Source organism: Canis lupus, chromosome 7, assembly GCF_048164855.1.
Source record: "Canis lupus baileyi chromosome 7, mCanLup2.hap1, whole genome shotgun sequence".
Taxonomy (NCBI): Eukaryota; Metazoa; Chordata; class Mammalia; order Carnivora; family Canidae; genus Canis; species Canis lupus.
In genome coordinates this window covers 3,961,105-3,987,073 of record NC_132844.1, presented here as the reverse complement: position 1 = coordinate 3,987,073, position 25,969 = coordinate 3,961,105, and the positions used below count along the sequence as shown (strand labels likewise).

General features: G+C 40.0%; 2 protein-coding genes across 20 annotated transcripts in view; one reads left to right on the top strand and one right to left on the bottom strand.

The window, feature by feature from the left end:
- The first annotated feature begins 29 nt into the window (after window positions 1-29).
- Window positions 30-21,741, top strand: FAM229B (family with sequence similarity 229 member B). Of its 18 annotated transcripts, none has more exons than XM_072831705.1 (4): window positions 30-186; window positions 9,116-9,275; window positions 11,087-11,225; window positions 12,650-12,873. In XM_072831705.1, exons 3-4 carry the CDS (start codon window positions 11,101-11,103, stop codon window positions 12,765-12,767), a joined length of 243 nt encoding a protein of 80 aa, XP_072687806.1. In that variant the 5' UTR covers window positions 30-186; window positions 9,116-9,275; window positions 11,087-11,100; the 3' UTR covers window positions 12,768-12,873. The 18 variants fall into 18 exon arrangements, 14 of the variants coding, with proteins under 14 accessions (XP_072687806.1, XP_072687808.1, XP_072687819.1 ...); XM_072831707.1 differs by having other exon boundaries at window positions 33-186; window positions 9,119-9,275; XM_072831718.1 differs by having other exon boundaries at window positions 136-156; window positions 9,119-9,275.
- LAMA4 (laminin subunit alpha 4) overlaps window positions 21,283-25,969 on the bottom strand; it is a 142,688-nt gene continuing 138,001 nt past the window's right edge. For both annotated transcript variants that reach the window (XM_072831699.1, XM_072831700.1), the window contains exon 38: window positions 21,283-21,773. In XM_072831699.1, coding sequence (XP_072687800.1) covers window positions 21,628-21,773 — 146 coding nt within the window. In that variant the 3' untranslated portion in view covers window positions 21,283-21,627. The remainder of the gene's footprint in view (window positions 21,774-25,969) is intronic.

The window sequence follows — 25,969 nt, the reverse complement described above, 5'->3', positions numbered from 1 at the left end:
GCAAGTCACTACCGTCGCTACGCCCTTCCCCGGCGTCGGCCCTTAACGCCTGCCGTGGAGAAGGCGGCGCATGGGCAGTCGCGTCCCGCCGTTCCCATAGCGACGCGTCCTCCGCCCCGTGGGACCTGCTGCTTCGGCCAACATCTTCGAGCTTCGGCAAGCTCCGGAGGCCGGGGCAACTGGCGGGTAACCAGGCTGTGGAGTGGGGTCTTTCAGCCGTGTGTCTTTAAAAGCGCGTACGGGCTGTCGGAGGCTTGGTTCGTGTTCAGAGTCCGAGCATCCTGAGCGCTGGGGCTGGTGCCGTTTAAGGAGAGTCCTCGGGACGCTGTGCTTGGGGCGAGCATCCGACAGGCCGCGCCTTGGAGCAGCAAAGGGTGGCGTTGGGCCATATATATGTATATAAATATATAAATATAAATATATAATATAAAAGTATAAATATATAAAAACAAAAATCTATAATATATAAATACATAAATATATAAATATAAATATATAAAAATATAAAAATATATACTATATAAATACATAAATATAGAAATATAAATATATAAAAATCTATAATATATAAATACATAAATATATAAATACATAAATATAAAAATATATACTATATAAATACATAAATATAGAAATATAAATATAAATATATAAAAATATAAAAATATATAATATATAAATACATAAATATATAAATATAAATATATAAAAATATAAAAAATATATAATACATAAATACATAAATATACAAATATATAATATATAAATAAAAATATATAAAAATATATAATATATACATAAATATATAAATATATATAAATATATATTATATAAATAAATATAAATAATATAAGTATATAAAAATATAAATATATATAATATATAAATATAAATAAATATAAATAACAAATATATAAAATATGTAAAAATATATAAAAAATATAAATATATACATATATTTACATATATAAATATAAACATATAAGTATATGCATATATAAAATATATAAACACATACATACATAATATACACACATATATTTACATATATAAATAATACATATATTTACATATATAAATATATAAACATATATAAACATATATATAAATATAAATATATATATATATTTCAGACGCTCCTGAAAGTTACCAAGCAACCTGTAATGGTCAAGCGGTCGAAAAATTCTCTGAACTGCTTAATCGATCAGCGTAGAGCAGATTTCAGTTAAGAACCCCAGCCCTTCTTTGCTGAAATTAATGATCTCCACAAAATTCTGAGGCCCCAACAAAGATCCCGGGAAGCCACCTGCATTAAAACCAGGAAAAGTCAAAGTACGTGTGCAATTAGTGTGCAGTGACGGTAACTATGATATCGGATTGATCAGATTGCTCAGAAGCACCATATTCCTCCGCCCGTAGTAGTTGTCACTGCGCTTCTTCGCTCAGTGGTAAAGTTTGCAGTTGCAATGGGTGATTTATGGTGCTTATAGGCTTCCCCACATTTCCATTTGGATTTTTCTTTTTTTTAAGATTTTGTTTATTCATGAGACACACAGAGAGGCAGAGACACAGGCCGAGGGAGAAGCAGGCTCCACGCAGGGAGCCCGACGCGGGACTCGATCCCGGGACCCTGGGGTCACGCCCTGGGCCGAAGGCAGGTGCACAACCACTGAGCCCCCAGGGGGTCCTCCATTTGGATGTTTTTAACTTTAGTGCTTCTGTCTCTTGTGATCAATGGGCAACTTTTAATCAGCAATGCTTTGCAGCTGCGAGATTTTACTCTTAAGTGCTTATTAGTGAGCATGGGGTCAGTGGTGGAAGTGTGTAGTCTGAAACCCCCAACACTTCACTTCAGGTTTTGATGCTGAAGTCCCAAAGCCTGGGGCTTCCAAAACTTGCCATGTTTGATCCAGTGCATAGGCAGTGGTGTTAGTAGGTCTGCGCCAGCGAGTCAGGGTGTCGGCTCATCTGGTGTTCTGGCCTCTGCAGAGCTCTCTCTCCCATTCAGTGCTTAGGTGCATGCAAGGCATTATTCCGCACAGGTCGTACACGGGGACAGGTTAAATTGAAAAAGTCCTATCAAGTCTCATTAATAGCTTCAGATTGGAGAGAAGCAGACCAAGAGGCAATTGTGCTTCATGACCCAGGCAGAGCCTTATATACTAGCCATTTCTAAGACCCCAGTAGAAGCAGAAAAAAAGCTTTAGAGTTTATATTTTCCAGGAGTCCACATTGCAGTCCTATATTTGAGCATATGCTGGAGCTGAATAAACACCTAATTAGATGCGCTGAGACCTCAGTTAAGACCTTTCGAAAACTCAGAAAACTAGGAGGAACCCAGGCCATCCCGGAGGGTTATACAAAGCTCTAGTGGGGTTGTGATATACCTCCTCTGATACAAACACAGTGAACAAAGATAGAACTTACCTTTTGCGCTATAGCTGTAAGTAGAAGAATTGGTTTTAGAAATGAAGAGTTAGAAGCACGAAGAGACAGACTAGAGAGCCGAAAATCAAGTTACTGATGTGGATGAGAGGCTCGAGGTAATCATAGAGAATACCGAGGCAACGACTAGAGGTATTAAAGCTCTTAGAATATAGATGAAAGAGACAAAGATGGTTCAACAGGAGATTAATAAGTGCCCCTGAAATAGAGAACAGAGCAAATGGAAGAAGAAATGTCCCTACTGGTATTAAAAAATACCAAGGAAAGAAAAAAATCTCTAGATGAAAAGGATACAAGATTAAGAATTATAGGAAGAGTATTAAGAAGAGAATGCTTATCATGATGAATACTGAGTAATGCAGAGAATGTTGGATCATATTGTACATCTGAAACTAATAACAACATTGTATGTTAATGATACTTCAATTAAAAAAAGAAAGGGATCTACCATGTTCCCTGGAAAGATTTCTGTAGGACAGTCAACACTAGGATATATCCTGGTTAAGTCACTCAGTTTTCAGAATAAAAGAATTCTGTGGGTACCCAGGCAAGAAACAAAGGTGGCAGCAGCGGGCTGGGGAAATGGCAGAGAAAAAACAATTAGGGTTTGTTAGACTCATCCATAGCACAGCCAGTACTGGAAGACATTGAAAATATATTACAGAGTTCTGAGGGAGAATAAAATGTGTTCCAAGAAAATGATACTCCTTTGACTTCCCAAGTTGTCACTTGAATATAATTAGAAATTGTGGGGGCTCTATCCATTTTTGTTCCTGTTGGCACACTGCATTTCTGAGCCCATCTCTCTTTCATGTAACTTGACAAACACAACCATAGCAACCAATGTGTTGCCAAAATTGTCTTCTAACCTCTTCCCCTAGAATTCAAGTTCATTAGCGAATCATCTGTCTTCTAGGTTATCCCAAGAGTTTTGCAAAGAGTTTTCCCAGTATATTTGCCACTAACCACATAAATAATTATCCTTCCAGCTTCCGGTAACAGTTTCCTTGTTACCTGCTGCCTCATCACTATGCTAGTGACTTATATTTTAGATTTTTGTTATGGCAGTGCTCAAGTCTATACCCAAGTCTGTAGAAGTCATGATAAATTTTACTAAGTTGTGTAACAACTAACCCCTGAATTTCAGTGATGTAAAGCAGTAAAAGTTTATATTTTTGCATACGATCCATGTCTTTTGGGAGGTATCAGCAGTTGTGCTTTACGTTTACCTCACTCTGGCACCCAGGTTGCTGAACTACCACTATTTGGTACATTCTTGGCTTTTGTGACAGAGGGAAAGACAACTCAAGAGGATCTTGCACTGTAGTTGATGGCTTTTGTTAACTCACTGGCTAAAACTAGTCACATGGGCTCTGAGTAATCTTAGGGGGGCAGGAATTGCAATTTAGAAGGCAGAAAGCCAGAAATATTTGATAAACAGCATTTATAAGTACATTATAAGCATTCTCAGACATGGTATCAGAATACAGCATTCTCTCTCCTTGAGTATGGACGAGACCTGGTAACTTCTTTCTGGTGAACACAGCTCACACACAGCCCGACTGCCATCCTGAGTTGGAGAGACAGACTTGAAAGTTCTGGGGGACCAAGGCAGCTAGGATCTTCAGAGCAGAGTGCCAGAGAGAGGAGTGAGTATAGAGAAAGCTCTGGAGATCTTCAGGGAATTTCTCTGAGCCTTACTGAGTAACAATATATGCATATGGGGAAACTACCCAAGACTGAGGAATGACCACTGGGAAGAAGCACGCATAACAATTTAGGGGGGTTTACACAGGCTAGGACTAGCTTATATTCCCAGTATCTTTAGTGGAAGAGCCCTGTAATATCGGGGGGTGTTGAGTACAGTAAGGGTATTGCCTCAGTGGTGGAGAGAAATTAGCCATAGATAAAAGGCTCTCCTCATCTAGTCTTCAAAGGGCCAAGCTATTTCCAAATAGCTGTGCCCCAGATCAAAACTTGAAAGGGTTTAGAAGACTAAAAATAAAATCTAGCATTCAACAACATAAAATCCACAATGTCCCAAGTCCAGTGAAAAATTGCAAGATTGGCGAAGATGTAGAAAACACTCCACATGAGGTTAAAAAGAATCAGTAAAAACAAAGCAAGGAATGACACAAATGAAAGAATTAGAAGATGAGGACATTAAAATAACATAAACATACTCCATATATTCAAGAAGGCAGAAGGAAGCATGAAAAGATTAAGAAGAGACAAATATAAAAGACCCAAATCAAACATTGGAGATTTAAAAAAAATGCAGTGTCTAAGATGAAAAATACACTGGATGGAATTAAGAGCAGATTAGACCTTACAAATTAAAAGAGTAATGAACTTAAAGATTTAACAGTAGAAACTATCTAAAATAGAACCAAAACAGAATAAAAAAAGGATTGGTGAGATGTGGGACGACTTCAAATAGCTTTATATACAATAACTGGAGTTCCTGAAGGAGGAAACAAAAACATACTTGGAGAGATAATATCTGAAAGGTTTTCACATGTGATAAAAACTATAAGCCCACAGACCCAAGATGCTCAGTGAAACTTTAGACACAAGAAACAGGAGTAAAATTGCACCAAGCACATTATAATCAATACCAGTGCCTAGGAAAAAAATTAAAATCACCCAGAAGAAAAAAAAAGACACACTGTATGTAGAGGAACAAAGAATAAAAGCAGACTTAGAAAACAATGCAAGTCAGAAAAGTGGAGCAAAAATCTTTAAGCCCCACAAAACAAAGCTGTTGATTTAGGATTTTGTACTCAGCAAAAATACTGTTCAAAAATGGAGGTGGAGTAAAAACATACTGAAATGGGATGAATTTATTGCTTGTAGACAGAGCTGTTAAATGAAAATCTTCATTCAGATAAAAGGAAAATGCTATTCTAGGGAAATCTGGACCTACTGAAGGGGATCAAGAACACTGAAAGTGACAAATATGTGGGTAAGTATAAAAGATTTAACTTTTTAAAAAAAAGTTCTTTAAAAACAGTTGCTTGAAGAGAAACTTATCAAGTGTTGTGGGATTTATATGTAGAAGTTAAACGTATGACAAAATACTACAGGGTGGGAGGGGGAACGATTCTTTTAGCGCGAGTTTCTTTTAATGTAGGCGAAGCGGCATAATGTTATTTAAGGCAAACACGTTAAAAATGTGTACTTATAAACCCTAAGATAATAGATTTTATATTCATAAAATATACTCAATTGTTTCCAAAGAACAGACCAAAAAAAAAGGGAACAAAGAACAGATAGCACAAATAGAATACAAATAGCAAGAGGACACACAAATTCAGTTACATCTATCGCATGAAATGTAGACGATTAAAACATGCTAATTAAATTCAGAGATCATCAGAGTAGATGAGAAAAAGCAAGATTCAACTATATACTCTTTATAAGAAAACCACCTTAAATATAAAGACCAAATAGGTTAAAAGTAAAAAGATGGGGAAAGAAAGCCACATTATACTAACATTAATGAATAGAAGGTAACTATATAAATTTCAGACAAAGTAGATTTCAGAGCATAGGATATTACTAGAGATAAAAAAGGAGAGTTTTTAAGAATAAAGTTGTTAATTCATCAGAAGGACATAAGCCTCCTGGGTATTTAAAATGTACCTAATATCAGAGCTTCAAAATATATGAAGCAAAAACTGGTAGAACAGAAAGGAGAGATAGATACGTTCATAATTATACTTGGAGGTTTCAACATCCTTATTTCAATAATCGATGAAGAAGAATACAGAAAATCACGAAGAATGCAGAAGACTTGAACGACTCTCTCAGCCAAGTAATTCCAATGATAGAAGACTTCACTCAATAACAGCTGAATCCATACTCTTTTCAAGAGTAGAAGGAGCACTTATCAAGACACGTCTCAATAAATATGAAAGGATTATACTCGTACAAAGAATGGTCTGTGCCAAAAATTCAATCTTAAGAAATCAGTAAAAGAGAACTGGCTAGAACATTCCCAGATATTTGAAAACAAAATAGTCCTAAATAACAGTCCTGAATAACTCATAGGTCAAAGAAGTAACCAAGAGGGAAATTTTTACCTGAAGGTAGTGAAAATACAGCATTTCAAAGTTTGTGGGATGAATCTAAAGTTGTGCTTTGATGGAAATTTATAGAATTAAATATTTATATCAAGAAGGGAAGTCTCAAATCAATGATCTAGGCCTCCGTTTAAAGATATTAGGAAGAGAAAAGCAAATTAAACGCAAAGTAAACAGAAAAAGGAGATACTAAAGGTTGGAGAAGAAATCAAACAAAGCAAAATAACAGAGAAAAATCAATGGAACCTAACATGTTTCCTGAAAGATTAAAATTCTTTTGTGAGCTCCTTTGCTCATAGGTTAAAATCTTTAACTTGCATTCATGTTCCTGCTTGGGTTAGCCTCTACTTATTTCTCTGATCTTATTTCTTTTTTATTTTCCCTGCTATAGTTATGCTGGCCTTTCATATTTTCTGTTGTCTTCTCTACTGGCAAATGATGTTTGCACCTGCTGTTTCCTCTGTTTGCCCCATCCTCGATGGTCTCCGTGTTTTTACTTCCCACCTATTTTCACCTAGTTAATGTCTAGACTTAGGATCTAATTCGTTAGTCTTAGGTTTGATACCCTAGTCTAGCATATACACTACCCTAACCTGTAAACTCTACTAGAATAGACACTGTGTGTGTTTTGCTCAATATTTTATCTTCAGCACTTAACATATGCCTGGCTGGTGGTGGATTCTCAGCAAGTATTTGTTGTGTGAATGAATTATTCCTAGTAATAGGTCATTTTTCTTAAGATATGACAAGTTCAAGCATTATTCCTTTTCCGCATCTCATGAACCAATAGTCTGAGGATTGAAAGATTATCATTACTCTGAGGTTTATGAGGATTAAGAGAGAGTATTGGTGCCAAATAACTAGTTAAAAATAATAGCATGCTTGAGGAATTTATGAATATTTCACATGGAGATACTTCATTTTGTAGTTTAAAAATATATCAATGATTAGGGATGCCTGGGTGGCTCAGCGGTTGAGCGTCTGCCTTTGGCCCAGGCCATGATCCCGGATCCCGGGATCGAGTCCCACATTAGGCTCCCTGCAGGGAGCCTGCTTCTCCCTCTGCTGTTTCTCTGCCTCTCTCTCTCTCTCTCTCTCTGTGTCTCTCATGAATAAATAAATAAAATCTTAAAAAATATATCAATGATTAAAAAGTGAAATCAATACTTCAACACACTGATTTCAAGAATTATACACAAAGAATGTGCACTGATGGAATTTTTGTATCTCAGACATCAGCTTTATTACATGTTAGATTTTTTGATTCCTCAAAACAACTCTATGGTGTAGAAATTCATACTATTTTTTTTTCAGGCAAACTTTTAGCGATTTGCTCAAAGCCTCAGAGTTAACATGGTGTTAAAATTCAAACCTAATTCTCATGTCAAAACCCATTATTTTCCCAGTGCGACCTCCACTAGAAAATGTAAACTATTAAAAGTTTTTGCCATCCTAAGGCTCAAATGTTTAGGTCCTAATGATACATTAGCTAACAATGGCTAGCAAGTATTTCAGTTTGTCTGACTATGACACAGTCAGTTAAATGGTTTCTCTAGGCTAAAATTGTGATCAACTATTCACACATAGCTCCCTAGGAAGAAAAAGTAGAGGTAAGATTTTGTCTAACATCAACTTAATTACGTAGAATGTCAATTTTCTATGCTGTAAATCATATGAAAACGAAATAGTGGGAACTTAGCAGAAAATGTGGGTAGTAAAAAAGGTTTCCATTAAATGAAAAAATGCTTAATGTCATGTAATATTTTGTCATCAACTATGAAAATTGAAAAGAAATTGATGGCAAGGGAAAAAAAGAAAATTGAGAAAAGATTAGCTGAAGAGCAATGTTCTGGCTTAAGGGTTATACTTTAGTGTTACATTCAGTAAGGTAAGCTCTTGCTACAGAAGTTGGGAGAGGGCGGTTCAGAAGAGAAGTTTCATTTTGTTGCTGGGGCTGTGAATTGAGACACTTTATTCTTGAGCAGATAGGAATCTGTGTGCTAGAGTTCTGATGTCATAATTTCAGGGTGTCTCTGGGACACTTGATCATCATCATTCCTTTGGCAAAGATGGTACAAACAGAGGAGAGCCTCAGGGTCCAGGAAACAGAACAGAAACAGTCCAAGATGTATTCTTATTTTCTCAATTGTCCTTATTTCTGTCATTTGGGGATTTCAAGTTTCTTGAGGAAATAGAAGTGGTAGTCCAGGCATCAGATGTAAAGAATCTCACATAGGAAGAGCCATAGAGAAATCTGTAAAGGTGCAGTTTGAGGCCTTTGGTGTGGGATGAGGACATAGTTAGATTGGATTAGTTTCTATTAATAGTTAAAGGAAAAACTGGAAGATAAAGATAATGAGGAAAATGGGATATAAAGTGGAAAGAATCTTGTGATTTTGTACAGATTAGACTGTAGCTTTAGAATATAAATTCATTCATAGATTAAAATATTTCATATCATTGGAGAATAATTAATATCATATCATTGGAGAATAAGGCAGTGACAATGTCAACCTTTAGAGACAATTTTTCGCTGAGGTTCAGCTTGCTGCTGGAGCTATGAATTGTGACATTTTATTCTTTAGCAGGTAGGAAACTATGTGAAAGAATCTTCTGATGTAATAATTTCTGGGTGTCACTGGAACATTTGATGATCATTCCGTTGGCAACTCCAGCCTTCTATGGAAGGTCAGTAGAAGCAGTTGATTTATTCACCTCTACAGGAATCAGACTCAGCCTATTTTGGTAAGTTTACATATCCTTGGTCAAATTAGCCAAAACTTAATACTTATATAAATTAGATAGTTATACTAAACCATAGATTTTACGGTAGTTTTAACTAACTTGTCATCGAGCATGCCACTTTTTTCCTTGATAAAGGAAACACATAGTCTATAAAAACCATTTATATGATATTCAGATTCCTAAACTTTAATAATTCAGTTTTATTACTGCAATAAACAATTATTAGGCATAGAATACTGTTCTAGGCATAAAAAAACATAAGACCTATTTCATTTTTCCTTTCTTTTGTTGGACACATGTAAATTTATACAAAATACTTATTAATTACTGTGTGCCAGCCACTGTTCTAGGTATTAAGGATTCAGTTAGTGGTGACAAAGACAGGCATGAAATGGGGGAAGTGGGGGCAATGATTAAGCAGAAACATTTACGTAAAATTACAGCAGTGGTTCTCAACAGGGGGTGATTTCTCCCCCTTTTCCACCAGGGAACATTTGGCAATGTCTGGAGACATTTTTGATTGTCACGACTTTGGGGTGGAGAGCTATTAGCATATAGTAGGTGGAGGCCTTGATGATGCAAAATATCTGACAAAGCACAGGCCAACTTCTTCTCTCCCCAACAAAAAACTATCTGGCTCCAAATGTGCATGGTGTCACAGCTGAGAAATCCTGAATTAGAGTAATAACTGTTACAATCAGAAACAGAGAGTTCCATGAAACCTTATGTAACAGAGCGGTTATGGCAGGCTTCCCTGAGAAAGTGAAATGTAAATTCAGAATTAATGAGTTAGTCCCAGCAAGTAAGTGGTGGGGAGCAGTGGGGTGGGGAAGAGCTCCAAGTAGAGGCAATAGTAGGCCATAAAGAGCTTATTTTAAAAATTGTGTGTTTGTGTACGTGCATCATACTTACCGGCTATCTCACATGTACATTATGTGCGTGTTTGTGTACATATATTTACTAATGCCCAGTAGCATCTGCTAGGTAATAATAGTTAACATCGATTGAGCATAACTATGTGTTAGGCACTGCATTTTACGTGTATCACCTTATTTAATCCTCACTATTACCCTAGAAGGAGATACTCTTATTCCTGATTTATCCTTGAGAAACATTCTCGGTTAAGTACCTTGTTTAGGATTATTTGGTCGGTCCAACTTTCCCAAGGCACTTTCTTAACTAATAAACTGTGAATAGAGAGAGGTGGGGAAATGAATGATCATTCATGGAGGATGTGAGGCTTGGCTCTGCTTCAAAGGAAGAGAAGGGCTTGGCAGAGAGGCAATGGGGAGTGGAAGTAGGGGCTCAAGCTTATTGATTTTTTTTAAAATTTTTATTTATTTATGATAGTCACACAGAGAGAGAGAGAGGCAGAGACACAGGCAGAGGGAGAAGCAGGCTCCATGCACCGGGAGCCTGATGTGGGATTCGATCCCGGGTCTCCAGGATCGCGCCCTGGGCCAAAGGCAGGCGCCAAACCGCTGCACCACCCAGGGATCCCAAGCTTATTGATTTTAACACCCATTTCAAATAAACTGGTTTTTTTCCCCCCCACACAGCAGAAATAGATTTCAGTAATGTTAACTATAGGGCACAGTTTACTTCTGCCATCTAATGGCTGTTTTATATTTGTCGCTAGACTTCAAATTGTGTGTAAGGGGGAGTTGTGTGTAATATAGCATTTACATACTGGTATAGATATTTTAAAATGTCATTTCTATATACCTATGAGAAAACAATAACACTAAAGACTCCAATGAACTTTTTAAAGACAGCTTAGCCCTATGCCATTATTTTAACTTTCTATCTAGGTTTTCGGTGAATTATGCCTTTTCGGTTTGGGACCCAGCCAAGGAGGTTTCCAGTGGAAGGAGGAGATTCTTCAATTGGGCTAGAATCTGGGCTGAGCTCCAGTGCTGCCTGTAATGGGAAAGAGATGTCACCAACCAGGTAAGGTCTTCTCATCCTGATGCCTAAGGAAATGCGTCATGACTGTTACCAACATAAGCTTTAGTTGATGTCCAATATTAACAAGAAAAAAGTCCAGGACCATTAAATTTATATTAACAAACATTGCTATTATGAAGTCAGTATTAACAGATTCCAAGGTTTCTTAGCACAGTCTGTTTTTGGCACCTCTGTAAGTCCAATAATAGACCAATAATAGACTTTTTTTGGTAAATTTTTAGCTAGATTGTTGTTGATAGTTACAAGAAGATAACATTAATTTAAACAAGCAAATCTTTAGTGCTATTATATGTTACGCAGACATCTACAAATGAGAAGACCCCAACCTCAGATTTAGTATCACTTTGACTTTGATTTGGCTTTTAGCCTAAAGATGGTGATACAAAGTGTGAATGTTTTATAAAACAAAATCATTTCTGCAAATTGAAGAAAACTATAATGAATAGGATTTCTTCCACTTTTCTGCTGTTTACCATTGCAAAACATCAAATACTACGTTGTTAGATTTTTTCACGGCTTGGAAATTTTTAGAACACAACACAGATTTGAACCTAATAAGGTAGTTACTTTAAAAACCAGAGTTATTCAAGGATGCAGTAGGCTATTTTGGGAAGTACTAAGCCCTTGTCTTTAAAAATGTCTGAGGTGATTATCTGGTGGGAATGTTGGAACAGAAATTCAAGCACGGGATGTATTTTTAGACTAGATGTCATTTAAGGATTCTTTTAACCTGAGGTTCAGTCAACATTTGAATAGTATATTAAATAGTATTTTCAGTTTTGTATTTTTCCACAAATACTCTAGTTTTTAAATCACTCAATTGAAGTGATTTTAAGGTACATGTGTGCATAAATTGCCATAGTATTATCACTGTTTACAACTATGCAGGGGATCCCTGGGTGGCTCAGCGGTTTGGCGCCTGCCTTTGGCCCAGGGCGCGATCCTGGAGTCTCAGGATCGAGACCCGCATCGGGCTCCTGGCATGGAGCCTGCTTCTCCCTCTGCCTGTGTCTCTGCCTCTCTCTCTGTCTCTCTCAGTGTGTCTATCATAAATAAATAAATAAATCTTTAAAAAAAAAAAAAAAAAACAACTATGTACTCCCCACCACCCATCTCCGCTTTTTTTTTTGCCCTTTAGCAATCACTGCATACCTTTCAGATTATCATCTAGAGGGTTATTTTATCTTTATGAACTTCCTGTGACAAAATGTATGGCAACAACCACAATCTTTTTGTAACCTGAGTCTAAAATGTCTGGCTCATCAGTGCCACTGTGTTATAATTCTATTGTGACATTCAGAGATTTCAAAATGATTTAAAACACTTGATATGTACTCAAACTTTGCTGCCCTGAAAAAATCTCTTTTTTTAGTATCTAACCACATGTCATTTGCTCTTTTATTCAGGCAACTCCGAAGATGCCCTGGAAGTCATTGCCTGACAATAACTGATGTTCCTATTACTGTCTATGCAACAATGCGAAAGCCACCTGCACAAAGCAGCAAGGAAATGCATCCTAAATAGCATCATTAAGTCTTTTGTAGAGGTTTGACTAGGTCAAGGGTAATGGGCCAGTATCATCTTATGATCTGGTAAAACAAATAAAAGTGGTGGCACCTTTGGATGATGACAGCAGTTGAAATATTTTATTTTTAGTAGGAGAAGACACAGTGTCATCTGGAACACGTGTAGTGATAAGCCATCAGTTATGTTTGATAGATAAGACGGAATGATATTTCACAATTAGAATGCACTCTAGTGATCATCTTGCTCACAGTGGATCATTAATATCAATAACTGAAGATGAAGGTTAATCTACCTTGATTATCAGTCATGAAGGCCCTGTTCTAAATACTTAGTGTATCCTAGGCTGGTGTCCTTTGTTTGTATTTGGGTTGCCACTTAGCTGAATCCTCTCACTTGAATACCCTAAGCCAGTTCCTGGCTTGATATCTTTTGATAACGCTCTGCGGTAATTATATTGGTTAAGAAAAGGAGCCCAGTAGATTGTGCATTTGGGGAAGAATACCCAATGCCAAAGAAAGTTCTTAGTCTGTGGTTAATCTGAAAAGCATTAAACTGAAAAGAAAAAAGAAAAAAAAGCATCAACTGTTTGCATATGGGATCTCAGGTTTTTTGTTAAATTTATTATAATGAGGTCAAGGCTGTGTTTCTAGCCCCTATTTTTCCATGAAGAATGATGTCCCATCATTATACCATAGGTCCCAGAGCCACTCATCTTGAAATTGTCTACAATTGATACTGAGAGACCTCGGGTGGAATTTTTTTTTTTTTTTTTTGATTAGACCTAAGGATACATTTTGAGGTCTAGGCCAGCTCTCTATGGTTTTTTTTTTTTTTTTTTTTCCTTTCTTTTTGCAATAGTCTCAACAAACTCAGCTGGCTTTTGTTTCCTCTTGAAGGTTGCCACCATCCAACCCACGAAATTGCCTTCTCCAAAAGACTGAGTTTAGGGTCAGGTACAGTTCCCCCAGTTTCTTGTCTCCCTTGCGTACCTGAAGATATACAGATATGCCTTTTTAAATGAAAGGTTTATTAGCTTATAATTACATGGACATAGGTACATGTGTACCACATGAAGTGAAAAAAACTGGAAAAACAGAGTTGTATAATATAATGTATAATAAAGTACATTAATACATAATATATAATATAAGTGGAATAATTCACAAAGTGCCCAGAGGTATTTGAAGTTCAACCAGCCAGAGTGGAAAGACCTTGTTAAATGTGAAACCTCAGAAGGTCACACCTTAGTAGGAGGTCTACATTAGCAATGGGTTAAAAGCTAATGTACACCAACTTTAACAAAGCTTAAATGTAAGATTTGAGAGAGTCAAAGTGATTCCTAAGTAACTTAATTACCTGCCAAAATAAAATGTAATACTTCTTAAAGCAAGAGAACAAAATCCAGAAAGGAAATTGTCCAAGGCTGGGGAAAAGTATAGCAGGAAAGGAGAAAGAAGTGATGAAAAATTCTTCAGAATCTATACAAGGCTGGAAATAACTTGTGTTTCAGTCAAAATGAAGAGATCTTTTAATATATGGAGCATTGAACAGATTCATCAGCAAGATATTACCTCGGTGGGGTTGGCTTTGGGGTGGAGAGGGTAGAAATAGCTTTAGACTAAAGGCTATTCTGGACCTTTCCTGACAAAACTTAAGAGCAAGACTTAAAAGGATAAAACTGATTCCAAGTAACTGCACCACATTCAAGGAGGGGGAAAAAAACCCCAAAACCTTTAAGATTTAAAGAACTACAGGGGTGCCTGGCTGGCTGAGTTGGTGGAGCATGAGACTCTTCATCTTGAGATTGTGAATTTGAGCCCCACCCATATGGGCTATAGAGATTACTTAAAATCTTACGGGGTGCCTGGGTGGCTCAGTGGGTTAAGCATCTGACTCTTGATTTGGGCTCAGGTCATTATCTCAGGGTCATGAGATCGAGCCCCACATCAGGCTCCACACTCAACAGGGAGTCTGCTTCTCTCCCTCTCCTGCTGCCCTCCCCCCTGCTCGTTCATGTGCTCTCTGTTTCTCTCTCTCTAAAATAAATAAATAAATAAATAAATAAATAAATAAATAAATAAATAAATATATTTTAAAAAAAGATTTAAAGAACTACAGTAAAATCCAGCACCAAAAATGTAAAATTAACAGTGAACAGTGTTTAGTAAAAAATTACCAGTTATGCAAAAAAGAATATACAATCCATAGTCAGAATCATTAATCAACGGAAACAGAATCAGAATGACAGGTGATAGCATTAGCAGACAAGCTACTTTAAATATTCAAGTAGTAGATTAAAAAGTGTAATCATAAAAAGAGGTGGAAGGTATAAAAGGGTCCAAATTGAAATTCTAGACATTAAAAATATAATATCTTAATAAAAATATGCACAAAATGGTATTAGGAACAGATTAGACATTGCAAAAGATAAGTAAACTTGAAGACATATGAATTAAAAAGGACTAGAAACATAAATTTTGTGTTTCATATCAGGCAGTCTAACATATATTTAAGTCACTTCCCAGAAGGAGGAGGGAGGTGGATAGAAGAATATTTGAAGAAATAACGGCCAGATTTTTTCCATATTCGATGAAAACTGTAAACTCACAGACCCAAGTAGCTTAACTATAAGAAGAAACATGAAAAAATAAAAAACAAAAACAATTGAAAAAGAGCCCTATAATTAAATTATCTGAGAATCCAGGGATAAAGAGATACTTTATTTATTTATTTATTTACTTACTTACTTACTTATTTATTTATTTATTTAATTTAGATTCTATTTATTTATTAGAGAGCAAGAACAAGCAGGGAGAGAAGAGGGACAAGCAGACTCCCTGAGGGTGGAGTCTGATGTGGGGCTCAATTCTAAGACCATGAAATAATGACCTAAACCTAAGTCAGATGCTTAACGGAGCCTCCCGGGCACCCCAAGAGACAATTTTACGATGTGACAGAAAATTCATTCAGGGGAATAAAAATAATAATGAGAGCAGAATTTTCATCAGAAACCATTTAGGCAAGAAAGCACTGGAATAATTTTTTAAAGTATCTTTCAAAAGCCATGAAGAAAAGACTTTTCAGCAATAAATAAATAAAATAAATAAAATAAATAAAATAAAATAAAATAAATTGCTGAGTGAATTCATTACCAGCAGACCTGTACTAAAGGTATGTTAAAGGGAGTTTTTTAGGCAGAAAGAAAGTGATACTAGATAGGAATTTAGATCTGCAAAATAAATCAAGAGCACCAGAAATGGAGAATATGTGGATAAATATAAAAGCCTCTTTCTCATTTTTAAACATTTAACAGGTGACTGTTTAAAGCAAAATAATGACAGTGATAATTTATATAAAACGGATAATGTATAATAAAAATAACCAAAAGACATGGGGAGGAAGATGGAAGTTTACTCTTGTGTTTTAGACTATTTATGGAATGGCATAATAGTATTTGAAGATAGACTGTGATAAGGTAAATATGTAAATTGTAAACTTCACCGTTATCTCCAAAGACAGTAACAGAGAGCTAATACCCAACAGTGGAGGTAAAATGGAGTAAATATTACTCAATCCTAAAGAAGGCAGGAAAAGGGGGAAAAAGGAACAAAGATAATGAGTGGAAGTCAAATTATATTGATATTTACACTAATTACAAAAGGTCTAAATACTTCAATGAACAGGCAGAGGTTCTCAGATTGGCTAGAAAAGAAGATGCTATGTACTTGAACCTACTTTAAATACTAAGAGACACATAAATTAAAAATATAAAAGGTGAAAGTAGATATACCATTTAAACATTAATCAAAATAAAGTTGGAGTAGCCTATATTAATAACAGGCAAAGTAATTTTAGAACAAAGAATACTAACAGGGATAAAGAGAGGCATTTCATAGTGTTAAAATGGTCCTAACAATTTCAAGTGCTCATGCAGAGCTTCAAAGTATACGATTCAAAAACTGATGGAATTGAGAAGAAACAACCCCACATATTATAGCTGGAGATTTCAACCCCTTTCAACAACTGGTAAAAGAACGATACTATGGCAGAAACTGGGTATTCTCTTCGAGCACACTTGGGAAACTCACCAGGAATAACACCATGTTATAGGCAACAGAACAAGTCTCAATAAATTGAAAAATGGGCAAGATATGCAAACATATTCCACTAGAATTAAGTCAGAGAAATATCTGGAGAATTTCCAAATATTGGGATACTACATGACAGGTTTTCAAATAGCCCATGAATAAAGAAGAAATGACAGGAGAAATTAGAGTATTCTGAGCTGAATGAAAATGGAAACACGATATATCAAAATAGATGGGGTTCAGATGACTAGTGCTTAGAAAACATTAATTCTTTCACTGGAAAAGAAGAAGCATCTCAAGCAAACGATCTAAGCTTTCACCCTAAGAAAACTGAAAAGATGGGCAAACTAAACCCAAAAGAGGCAGCGAGGAAGAAATAACAAAGACCAGATATCAATAAAATAAAAACAAATAAGAGAGAAGAATCAATGCAACCAAAAGCTGGTACTTTTAAAAAGTCAATAAAACTGATAAACCTCTAAACAGAATTATCAGGAACACCCCCGCCCCCCCCCCCCACAACCTACTGATATCAAGAATGAGAATAGAGACATAACAAGGTCATGAAGACATAATTTATTATTAAAAAGACAAACCAGTTAAGTTTAAAAAAATTTTTTTTTAACCAGTGTGAATTCTTTAGTCTTGTAAAATGCCTTCCCACATTGCTGTCATGGCTAGATATGGGCCTTCTGTAAAGGGGATACAAACAGGTTGGGGGGTGCCGTGCTTGCACAACCCTCCTCCAGGCGGACACCTGCTCATTAAGCGTCACCTTTAGACGTGATCATTTTAAAACACACCGTGTTGACGGGGCCGATTCAGCTCCTGAGATGCACCCAGGGCCCGGCGCACCTCAGGAGCTCCCGGGGGCCGTGGCTGCTGCCTGCTGGCCAGAGCATGCGGCCCACCCGGCTCCGGCAGTGGGGCGCAGGCCTTCCTTCTGCAGGCTCACCTCCCCCTAGCCCCTCGGCCTGCCCACTTTGCCCCCAGCAGTGTCTTCTGGGAACGATGTCCCCTGGTGCCCAGAAGCTTAAAAACCAAGCTGGCCTTATCCAGGTGTCCAACCTTGTCCCCGACTTTTCAGGACTTGAGAGGTTACCCTAGACCTGGGCGGGGGAGCTTCTTGTCTCTGGTGGGCTGTACCCCCCCTTTATGTGCTCCCTACATTCTCAGGCAACCAGAGATCCCCGGGGGTCAGAGGACCCCAAGTGGAGAGTCAATACCAGAAATTTCCCCCCTGCAAGTCCCGGGTACTTTACAAGTGATTGCATTGGGAGGTAAGGTGAGGGGCAGCTTTTATGGAAATTCAGCTTTCCTGAAATTCAGTCAATATTTATCGAGCATAAACCTAGGTGTCAGGTGCTCTTCCGTTGCTCTGACGACACATCAGGGAGTTTCACGGAGCTCATATGCTAGACGGTGCCTCATTTGGTTGCCCTTCTTGCCTCTTTATATAGACCGTGCTTGTGTGTGTGTGTGCGTGTGGCATATTGGGGGTGTGTGTGGTGTTACATTGCTGGTTATGCAGAAATGGCTTCTCTGAGTCAGTCCTAAGGGAGAAGGGATTGGCTTCGCGCTTCAAATGTGATATATGTACTGTCCTATGGTCCTCGCTCTGGACTGCGGTCACAAACCTAGGGAAACAGAAAGGACTCTACACCCTATACTACCGGGTTACATGCAAGGATACGGGGGCCCAGAGAACAAATAGATCCTACTACCTTCTGAAATACATTCCGCCCCCCCGCCCCCCAAACTCCAGGCTGAGAATCGAGGTGGTGCATACAGACAAAGGGAAGGTAGATGTATTATCCTACATTTACAGAATGGGAATGCTAGGCTCTTTGTCTTTCTTTCTTTCTTTCTTTCTTTCTTTCTTTCTTTCTTTCTTTCTTTCTTTCTTTCTTTCTTTCTTTCTACTTTCTTCTCCTTTCTTTCTTTCTTCCTTCCTTTCTTAGTGTGTGTTTACAAATGTGTGTGGTAAACACTTAAAACCATACTTTCAGATAGTTTTATTCTGGCCTTGACTTCTGCTAAAGCGCTTGATTCTCTTCATGTTCCCCATTCAGAGTTTTAAGAGAAAATATCTGATTTTTTTTTTTTTTCGAATTTTTTATTTGGTGTTACTTCAGTGCTATGGATATGCAATGCGCTTCATACCACAGTGCGTTTTTGTTTTTTTTTTTTTTTTTTTTTTTTTATATCTGATTGTTTGAATTCATCTTTTCACACCACCAGATAATGGGATGTTGCTTCCCTGGGAAGCTATAGTACAAGACTCTTTTCCAATCAGCTGTAGTCAAGAGGGGAGGTGATAGGACCTCGGGAAGACCTGGGACCACGGGAGACCTCTCCGTTTTGAAAGGGCTCTGAATGGGCAGGGACCAAAACCACAATTGGCCAAAGTTAGTATGAGTGCCCAACCCATGTTTCTCTCTATGAAATCCTGATATATTATATTTCACTAAAATAAAAAGATTATGACTTTTTTTTTCTCCCTAGATAGAAGCTGAGAGAAGATGGAGTACCATCTAAAAGCTGGATCAGACTCTTAAGAATGGCAAATTCAAAGTTTCAGGTCACCGTGTGGTGGTTGGTAGGTATCTGGGTCAGTAGATTCAGTAGATTCTCAACAGTCAAGTATAAGAACGTAAAACACTAACTCTGCAAAGCGGCTTTGTATATTGTGGAAAAGGTAGAAGAGTTTTTGTGGTTTTAGTCTATATATAAGGGTCCAAGTGTGTGCCTGCCAGAGCTACTAAGCGGGTCCAGGCAGGGTCTACGGCTGGGCTGGTTTTGTCTACTTACTGCTACTGTGAGAATGAGGAGGTAGGTGGCCCCCTGAGATGCTCCTGGAAAATCTTTTGGAAAAGAAAATGGTAGGTTGTATCAGAACCACTTCTTCCCGCTTGGGTCTGATGGATGGAATGCGATGCGGGTGTGAGGGGTGTTTTGCTCACTGGTTCAATCTGGACTTGTCAAGGCTCTAGACGTTGGGTGTAGAGTTTTTAGTCTAGATGTCACACATGGCTCTCAGAAGGTTCCGTTTGGTCAACCTGGTCCGGTGGCTGCTGTCGCCTTCATTAGTTACCAACCGAAAAATCAGGCTGTTGCAAACCCCCCAGATTTCAGCCTCTGTTGGCAATTCTGGGTCCTTGAAGACTTGTGTTCTTTCATGGGGAGAGTCAGGTGAGTTGAGCCACCTGCTGGCTTTCCAGATACAGTCTGGCAGGTGCCCTCTTGGTTTTGTCAGTCAGACACCCCCCCTCCCCCCGCTTTACTCCTTTATGATAACTCTCCAACTCTGCAGGCCTTTGGGTACGTGACTCCAGCTTTAGGGAACAGCTGACGGCGGGAGACAGTTCTCCGGGGGCAGGAAGCCAGGGGATCACTGGGCTGCCAGAGGCCTGGCTCTTCGGTCCAGCCGAATGACAGCTGACAATGTACACCTAACTTGTCTGAGTCTCAGGTTTCTCACCTGCGAATGCCACCTCCTGGGAGATGATCAAACCAACTTTAGCTTATCACGGAGGCCGGAGTGCGGTAGCTCCTCTAGGAATCGATACCAGCTATTATCATTGATATCTTCAACTTTATTATTAATGCACCTGAGACAGGAGGGTAGCGGGGGAATGGACGTAGATATATGTTTATGTGTCTTATATAATAATTTACATATATCTCCCCCCCCCAGGTCAGACATTATTTTATTCCCTTAATAATTCCTCAAAATATTTTACGCCCCCTTCCTTGCCCTCAACGTCATTCCTTTTACATATCCCTAATGCTACTGATGTGAGGGCCTATTTTCTCTCAGTCTGTCTATAATGTTGATTATCTTTTCACGTACAATCTCCTATTTCAGTTTCTGTATTTTAACGACACAGCAGCTACCCAAGCCTATTTTTTCTAGACTTCATGAACATAGTCACCTAACAAAATCATAAAATTATGCTGGCTGTGTTGTACTTTTTGGGGACTTTTATACTTTTAAATAAAATTTTATGATTATGTCCTACTTTCTTTGCTATAATGTCCTCCATGATTTCTATAGAACACACAGGAATAATATCTTAAAGGAGCGTCCCCTTATGCTGTTTTATTTTTCTTTTGAAGTAAGAAGGGGGAAAAAGTGGTTTAACTCCTTTTTTCCTTCTCTAGAAAAAAATGGATGCTTCCATTTTTCTAATAATTCATTAGAAATCTGCTTTATTAAACCTTATAACTGCTATAAGCCTAAAATAGTCGTGTTATACTGATCACTCAAAACAAAAGTGCTAAGAGCAAACCTGCCATCTAACTTTAGATTGTATGTAGATTAGTAAAACGTTTTCGGGATACAGAAAAGTATACCTTGGATATTTTGGTGTATTCAATGCAAAGCACGGTCCCTGAAAGAAAGGTGAATCCGAGAATCTAGCTGTACTTAGAAATGTGTGCCAGTGTGCCATTTATTTAGAATCCCTTCTAGTTTATTAGAAACAGGAATGGTAATCTCACCAGCAGGAAATAATACAATGCAAGTAAGCGTAACGCTCCTTTGGGTGTTGTTCACTGCAGAGATTTGGGATCCGAGGTAAGAATCCACATGAGAAATAATAAACTGCCAGTCTCTGATGATGCACCTAAGTCCTGCTCAACCAGATGACAGCTCTGGCAGCGAGGAAAAGCTGCCCATCCCGGCTGGCTTCGCCTCCCGGGCAGTGCTCCCAGGACCTTTGCACGGACAGCGCTCCCAGGACCTTTGCACAAGCAACTCTGCGGGCTCAGGCTGCCGGGCAGGAGTTGATGCTCACGGCGCCGCTGACCAGGGCCGCCTTGCTGAAGCTCACCGGGCGCCCGTCAATCACAAAGTGACGGATGCAGCCAGTGAAGGGCCGGCCGGGGGCCAGGCGTGGGGTCAGCAGAGACTCTGGAAAAAAAGAAGAAAGAAATGGAAACAGGGATTGCAGAGGCGCCCCTCCCGGGCCCCCACATTACTGTGGCAAAAAGTACACACGAGCAAGGGCTCAGGCCATCGAGATGATTTATGTGTCAAAAGATGGAATAGAGTGGTAATTTACTCATTTTTTTCAGGAACTTTATCTGCTTTTGCATTTATTTATTTATTTATTTATTTATTTATTTATTTATTTATTTATTTATTTTCCTTTGTCTGCTTTTGAAGTAATGGGAACAAGTGGTGATTTTCCCGCTTGGCCACATTTCCCGTGATCATTTTTCTGAACGCAGCGCAGCGGCTTCCAGGGCTGAACCGCCCCTCACGCGGGGAGCCTGGGGAGTGCATCCTCGGGATCCCCCTATGCTCCTGCGTCTTAGGGTTAATTTCGTCCTGGTCTCACTTGTTGTGTGTGATGGACGCAGGAAAGAGGAAGAAATTTTAGCTTCTCTACTATTTTTAGACTCAGTTAATGCTTCTCTTTCTGTTTAATCTATCATTACCCTTCACCCTTAAGCCTCCACATTTTTGCCAAGCTCACCCCATATAATGAGGAAATAATGAATTCACGTAACCTGACTTCTAATTTCTTCTGAGCTCTGGGTTTAAGAACCATAAATAGGCTAATGATCACTGGCCTGGTCTGTGTGGGCACAGGTGCCCTGTAGTAGATCTAGAAGAAGCCTTACGCTTGTTAATTGTCCAGATACAATTAAATGTGTCGGACGATAGAAGCAATATAATTTAAAGCAACTTAGAGGGCTTGGAAACATCATGGAAATAAAATCCATTTAGTCAAAGCTTATTATTACAAACAGCTATGTGAGCAGTAGCCGATAAAAGACAGAAAACCCTCCGAGATCCCTAACTCGGGAAGGAACATAAAACAGGACAGCGAATTAAATACCATCACGCAGCTGTAATAAGTTTTCTAAGCAGCGGAGATGGAGACTGTGTACTGAAAATAAATCAGGGAAATAGCATTTCATCTTCGGAATGATAATTATGATGTTTTAAGATTTGGAAGGGGCTGCGGGGGACTTCTCTCTGTCTCTACGTTAGCAAGACTGTATATATTCGGCAAGGCCGCTCCGCGCACTTCACCATCAGAATAAAAATGAGTGAACGGGAAAGAGGGCAGGGGCAGGAGCATCTATTTCTTCTGCTCATTTTGGAAACTAGTTTTAGAGCATGGCTTTTGCTTCTGTTCAAGCGCACCATCCCGTGGTTCGCAGGGAACGTCGTTGAAGGGAAGTAGTTCATCTAGAATTATTACGGTCTTCTCAACGCACCACACGACTTATTCTAGGTAGTGACGGTAGATGCCCCAGAACCCTAAGTAACCGATTAATAAAAGTCAATCCATGATGGGGATCCCTGGGTGGTTCAGCGGTTTGGCGCCTGCCTTCGGCCCAGGGTGTGATCCTGGAGTCCCGGGATTGAGTCCTGCATGGGGCTCCCTGCATGGAGCCTGCTTCTCCCTCTGCCTGTGTCTCTGCCTCTCTCTCTCTGTGTCTCTCATGAATAAATAAATAAAATCTTAAAAAAAAAAAAAAGTCAACCCATGATTTTAAGAGCGAACCTTCCTCAGGTTGGAAGCCCGGCTTCACCGCAGACTAATGCAGGCTTTTCAGTAGAGGAACGGTCAGATCGGTGTGTTTGTGGACCCACGTTATCTGGAACCCTCTTTTAATTTCCGATTTTGATTTTTACATTCTACAGTCAGATTGGCTTTCAGGGAACATAGCTCATTAAATTAACGTGCCGTTGACAGAAATAATATCATCAGGGTTCTGCGTGACACAGGAGAACTGGTCGGGCTTCCGAGGGAGTTGGGTGTCCCTCGGAGGTTTATTTATGCCTAATTGCCTTTCGTTACTCTTCTTTTCATGCCTCAGTTTCTGATGTGATTTCAGTGGGATTAATGTCGAACAGCCCGGAATGGTGTGATTAATGACACTCAGCTTAAGCCATAATTGCTTTTGTCCCAGGCTTGCTGGCAGGTTCCTGGATGGCACCCGAAGCCATAAGGGGGCGGTGGGTTGGCGGTGAGCTGCCCCAGCCCCCGGGGCCCATGTGCTGCTCATTAGCTATGACCTGCTGTTCCCGAAAGCGGGTCTCGGGCAGGCCGAATGTGGCTTCAGGGACCCCTCGCCCACCCAGCGTGCGCAGCTTAGCAACTCTTGTGGTGGGAGACACGACGGCAGCGCGTCGTGCTGGGACCAGACTCTGCAAAGACACGAAAATTGAAGCGACAAACGTGTGTTTGATGCAAAGAAGAGCCACCTCCGGTGAGCGCCTGGGAGGAGGGCCACTCCCATCCCATCCCTGTCTCAGCGCCTAACAGACCGGAGTTGCTGGCTTCGTGTCAAGGGGAGTCGCGTCGCCTGGCAGCAATGAGTGTACTATTTCAACCTCAACAACATCCTGTGGCAGGTGTCACGGGAGGGCGGCACAGACCCAGCAAGTGGGGAGACAGGGCATTGCATGTGTCAGGAGAGGGCTGGGCTGAGTCTGAGGGGTCAGGAAGGAGTCAACCCGGGAGAGGAGTTGGAGAAGTTCTTGCTCACAGAAGTACCAAGGGAGGGGAGCAAGGAAATTTTACAGAAACTGTGGCCCTGTGTGCTGCGTAAAGGCCGGCGGCGCCAGGGGGGCAGCGTGGAAGCACGTGGGGAACTGCAGGGAGTGTGGGGGTCCAGAGGCAGGGGTGCGGAGGGGCCGGAGGGTCAGGGGCCTTGCCGAACCCTGCCTCGCAAGCTCTTGGGAACCTGTGAAAGATCTTAGACGGCGCCGTGGTGTCCAGGAAGAAAGCAGCGTACAGAAATATGGGAAGTGATGGACACGTCGTGCACACCCCAGCTGCAGGAGGTTCGGCGGGGGCCTTTGCCAGAAACCCTCTCAGCACTGAGGCCGGGAGCCAGGAGGACAGGACGGGGAACGGAGGTGCGTGTGGACAGTGGACGTGAAGATGATGAAGGTCTCAGACACTTCACCAGGGAGTTACTGTCCATACGAGCATTTGAAAAATACAGAGGAAAGCTTAGTTGCCACTATCTTCTGAGCACCCAAGGTCACGTGCTTAATTTGATCCGTGCTTTCTCTCTCTCTCTCTTCTCTCTTTTTTTTCACACACTCTTAAATTATTACTTGCCTTTACATGGGTCAGTCTAAAATAATCCAGGTAGGACACAAGGAAACATCATGTTAAGTTTTTCCTTAAAATCACCACCAAATTCCAGATGTAAAAGTTTGGTTTTCTCCTTCTGTCTCCCTCCCTCTCTCTTTCTCTTTCTCTTGCTTCAACATTCCGTTTTTCCAAGTTAGTGAAATGTGCACATAACAAACATTTTCAACATAGGTCACGGTTCCTGCTCTGGAGATTTAAAACTGTTGGTGGGGGGACCCAGGGGGTGCTCAGCAGTTTAGCACCTGGCTTCGGCCCAGGGCGTGATCCTGGAGACCCGGGATCGAGTCCCGTGTCGGGCTCCCTGCATGGAGCCTGCTTCTCCCTCTGCCTGTGTCTCTGCCTCTCTCTGTGTGTCTCATGAATAAATAAAGAAAATCTTTAAAAAAAAAAATGATTGGTGGGGTGGGGTAGGGCGTGGGGGTCCATCCGTTTCCTCCTGTCACCACCCTGGATTATACACCTTTCTCGGCAGAGGACAGCAGCGATGTGACTGGTGAGGTTTGCAGGGTGGCAGCTGGGATGCTCCCTTGGGGCCTGGCCCTACGTAGGAACAGAACAACCCGAGGTCTGCAGCTGCGTGCACCACTGGGGCCAACCTTGGACGGGGGAGAAGAATATATTCCCTCCCCGGTGAGGAAGGGGAATGATTCCCAGCGAACCTTCAGCCTTCTGGATTCTCAGATCCTAGAGCAGTGTCAGTACATGAGGGTGCTCTGTGTCAGAGAGGAAATGCAGTGTGTGTCCCTAGGCGGACGCGAGGATGCCTAAAGGGGAGGGTGAGTAATGTCCACCAGGCTGGGGGCTGAAGCGTGGTGCTTCTGGGTTACTTGGGTTTTGACGCTTGGATAAGGAGACTTAATCGCCTAGGAGAGGACCCTGTATATAAGAGCCCCTTGAGTTGTCAGGTGAATCACGAGAACCCGCAGCTCAGCCCTTCGTACCCCAAGAACGGTTATGAGAACGTACCCATTTCTTGGATTTG

Bases quoted from the DNA above. Each gene is read 5' to 3' on its own strand.
- FAM229B (XM_072831705.1), top strand. From the start codon at position 11,101: ATGCCTTTTCGGTTTGGGACCCAGCCAAGGAGGTTTCCAGTGGAAGGA. The intron at 11,226-12,649 runs GTAAGGTCTTCT...TCTTTTATTCAG, and splicing joins AAAGAGATGTCACCAACCAG to GCAACTCCGAAGATGCCCTG.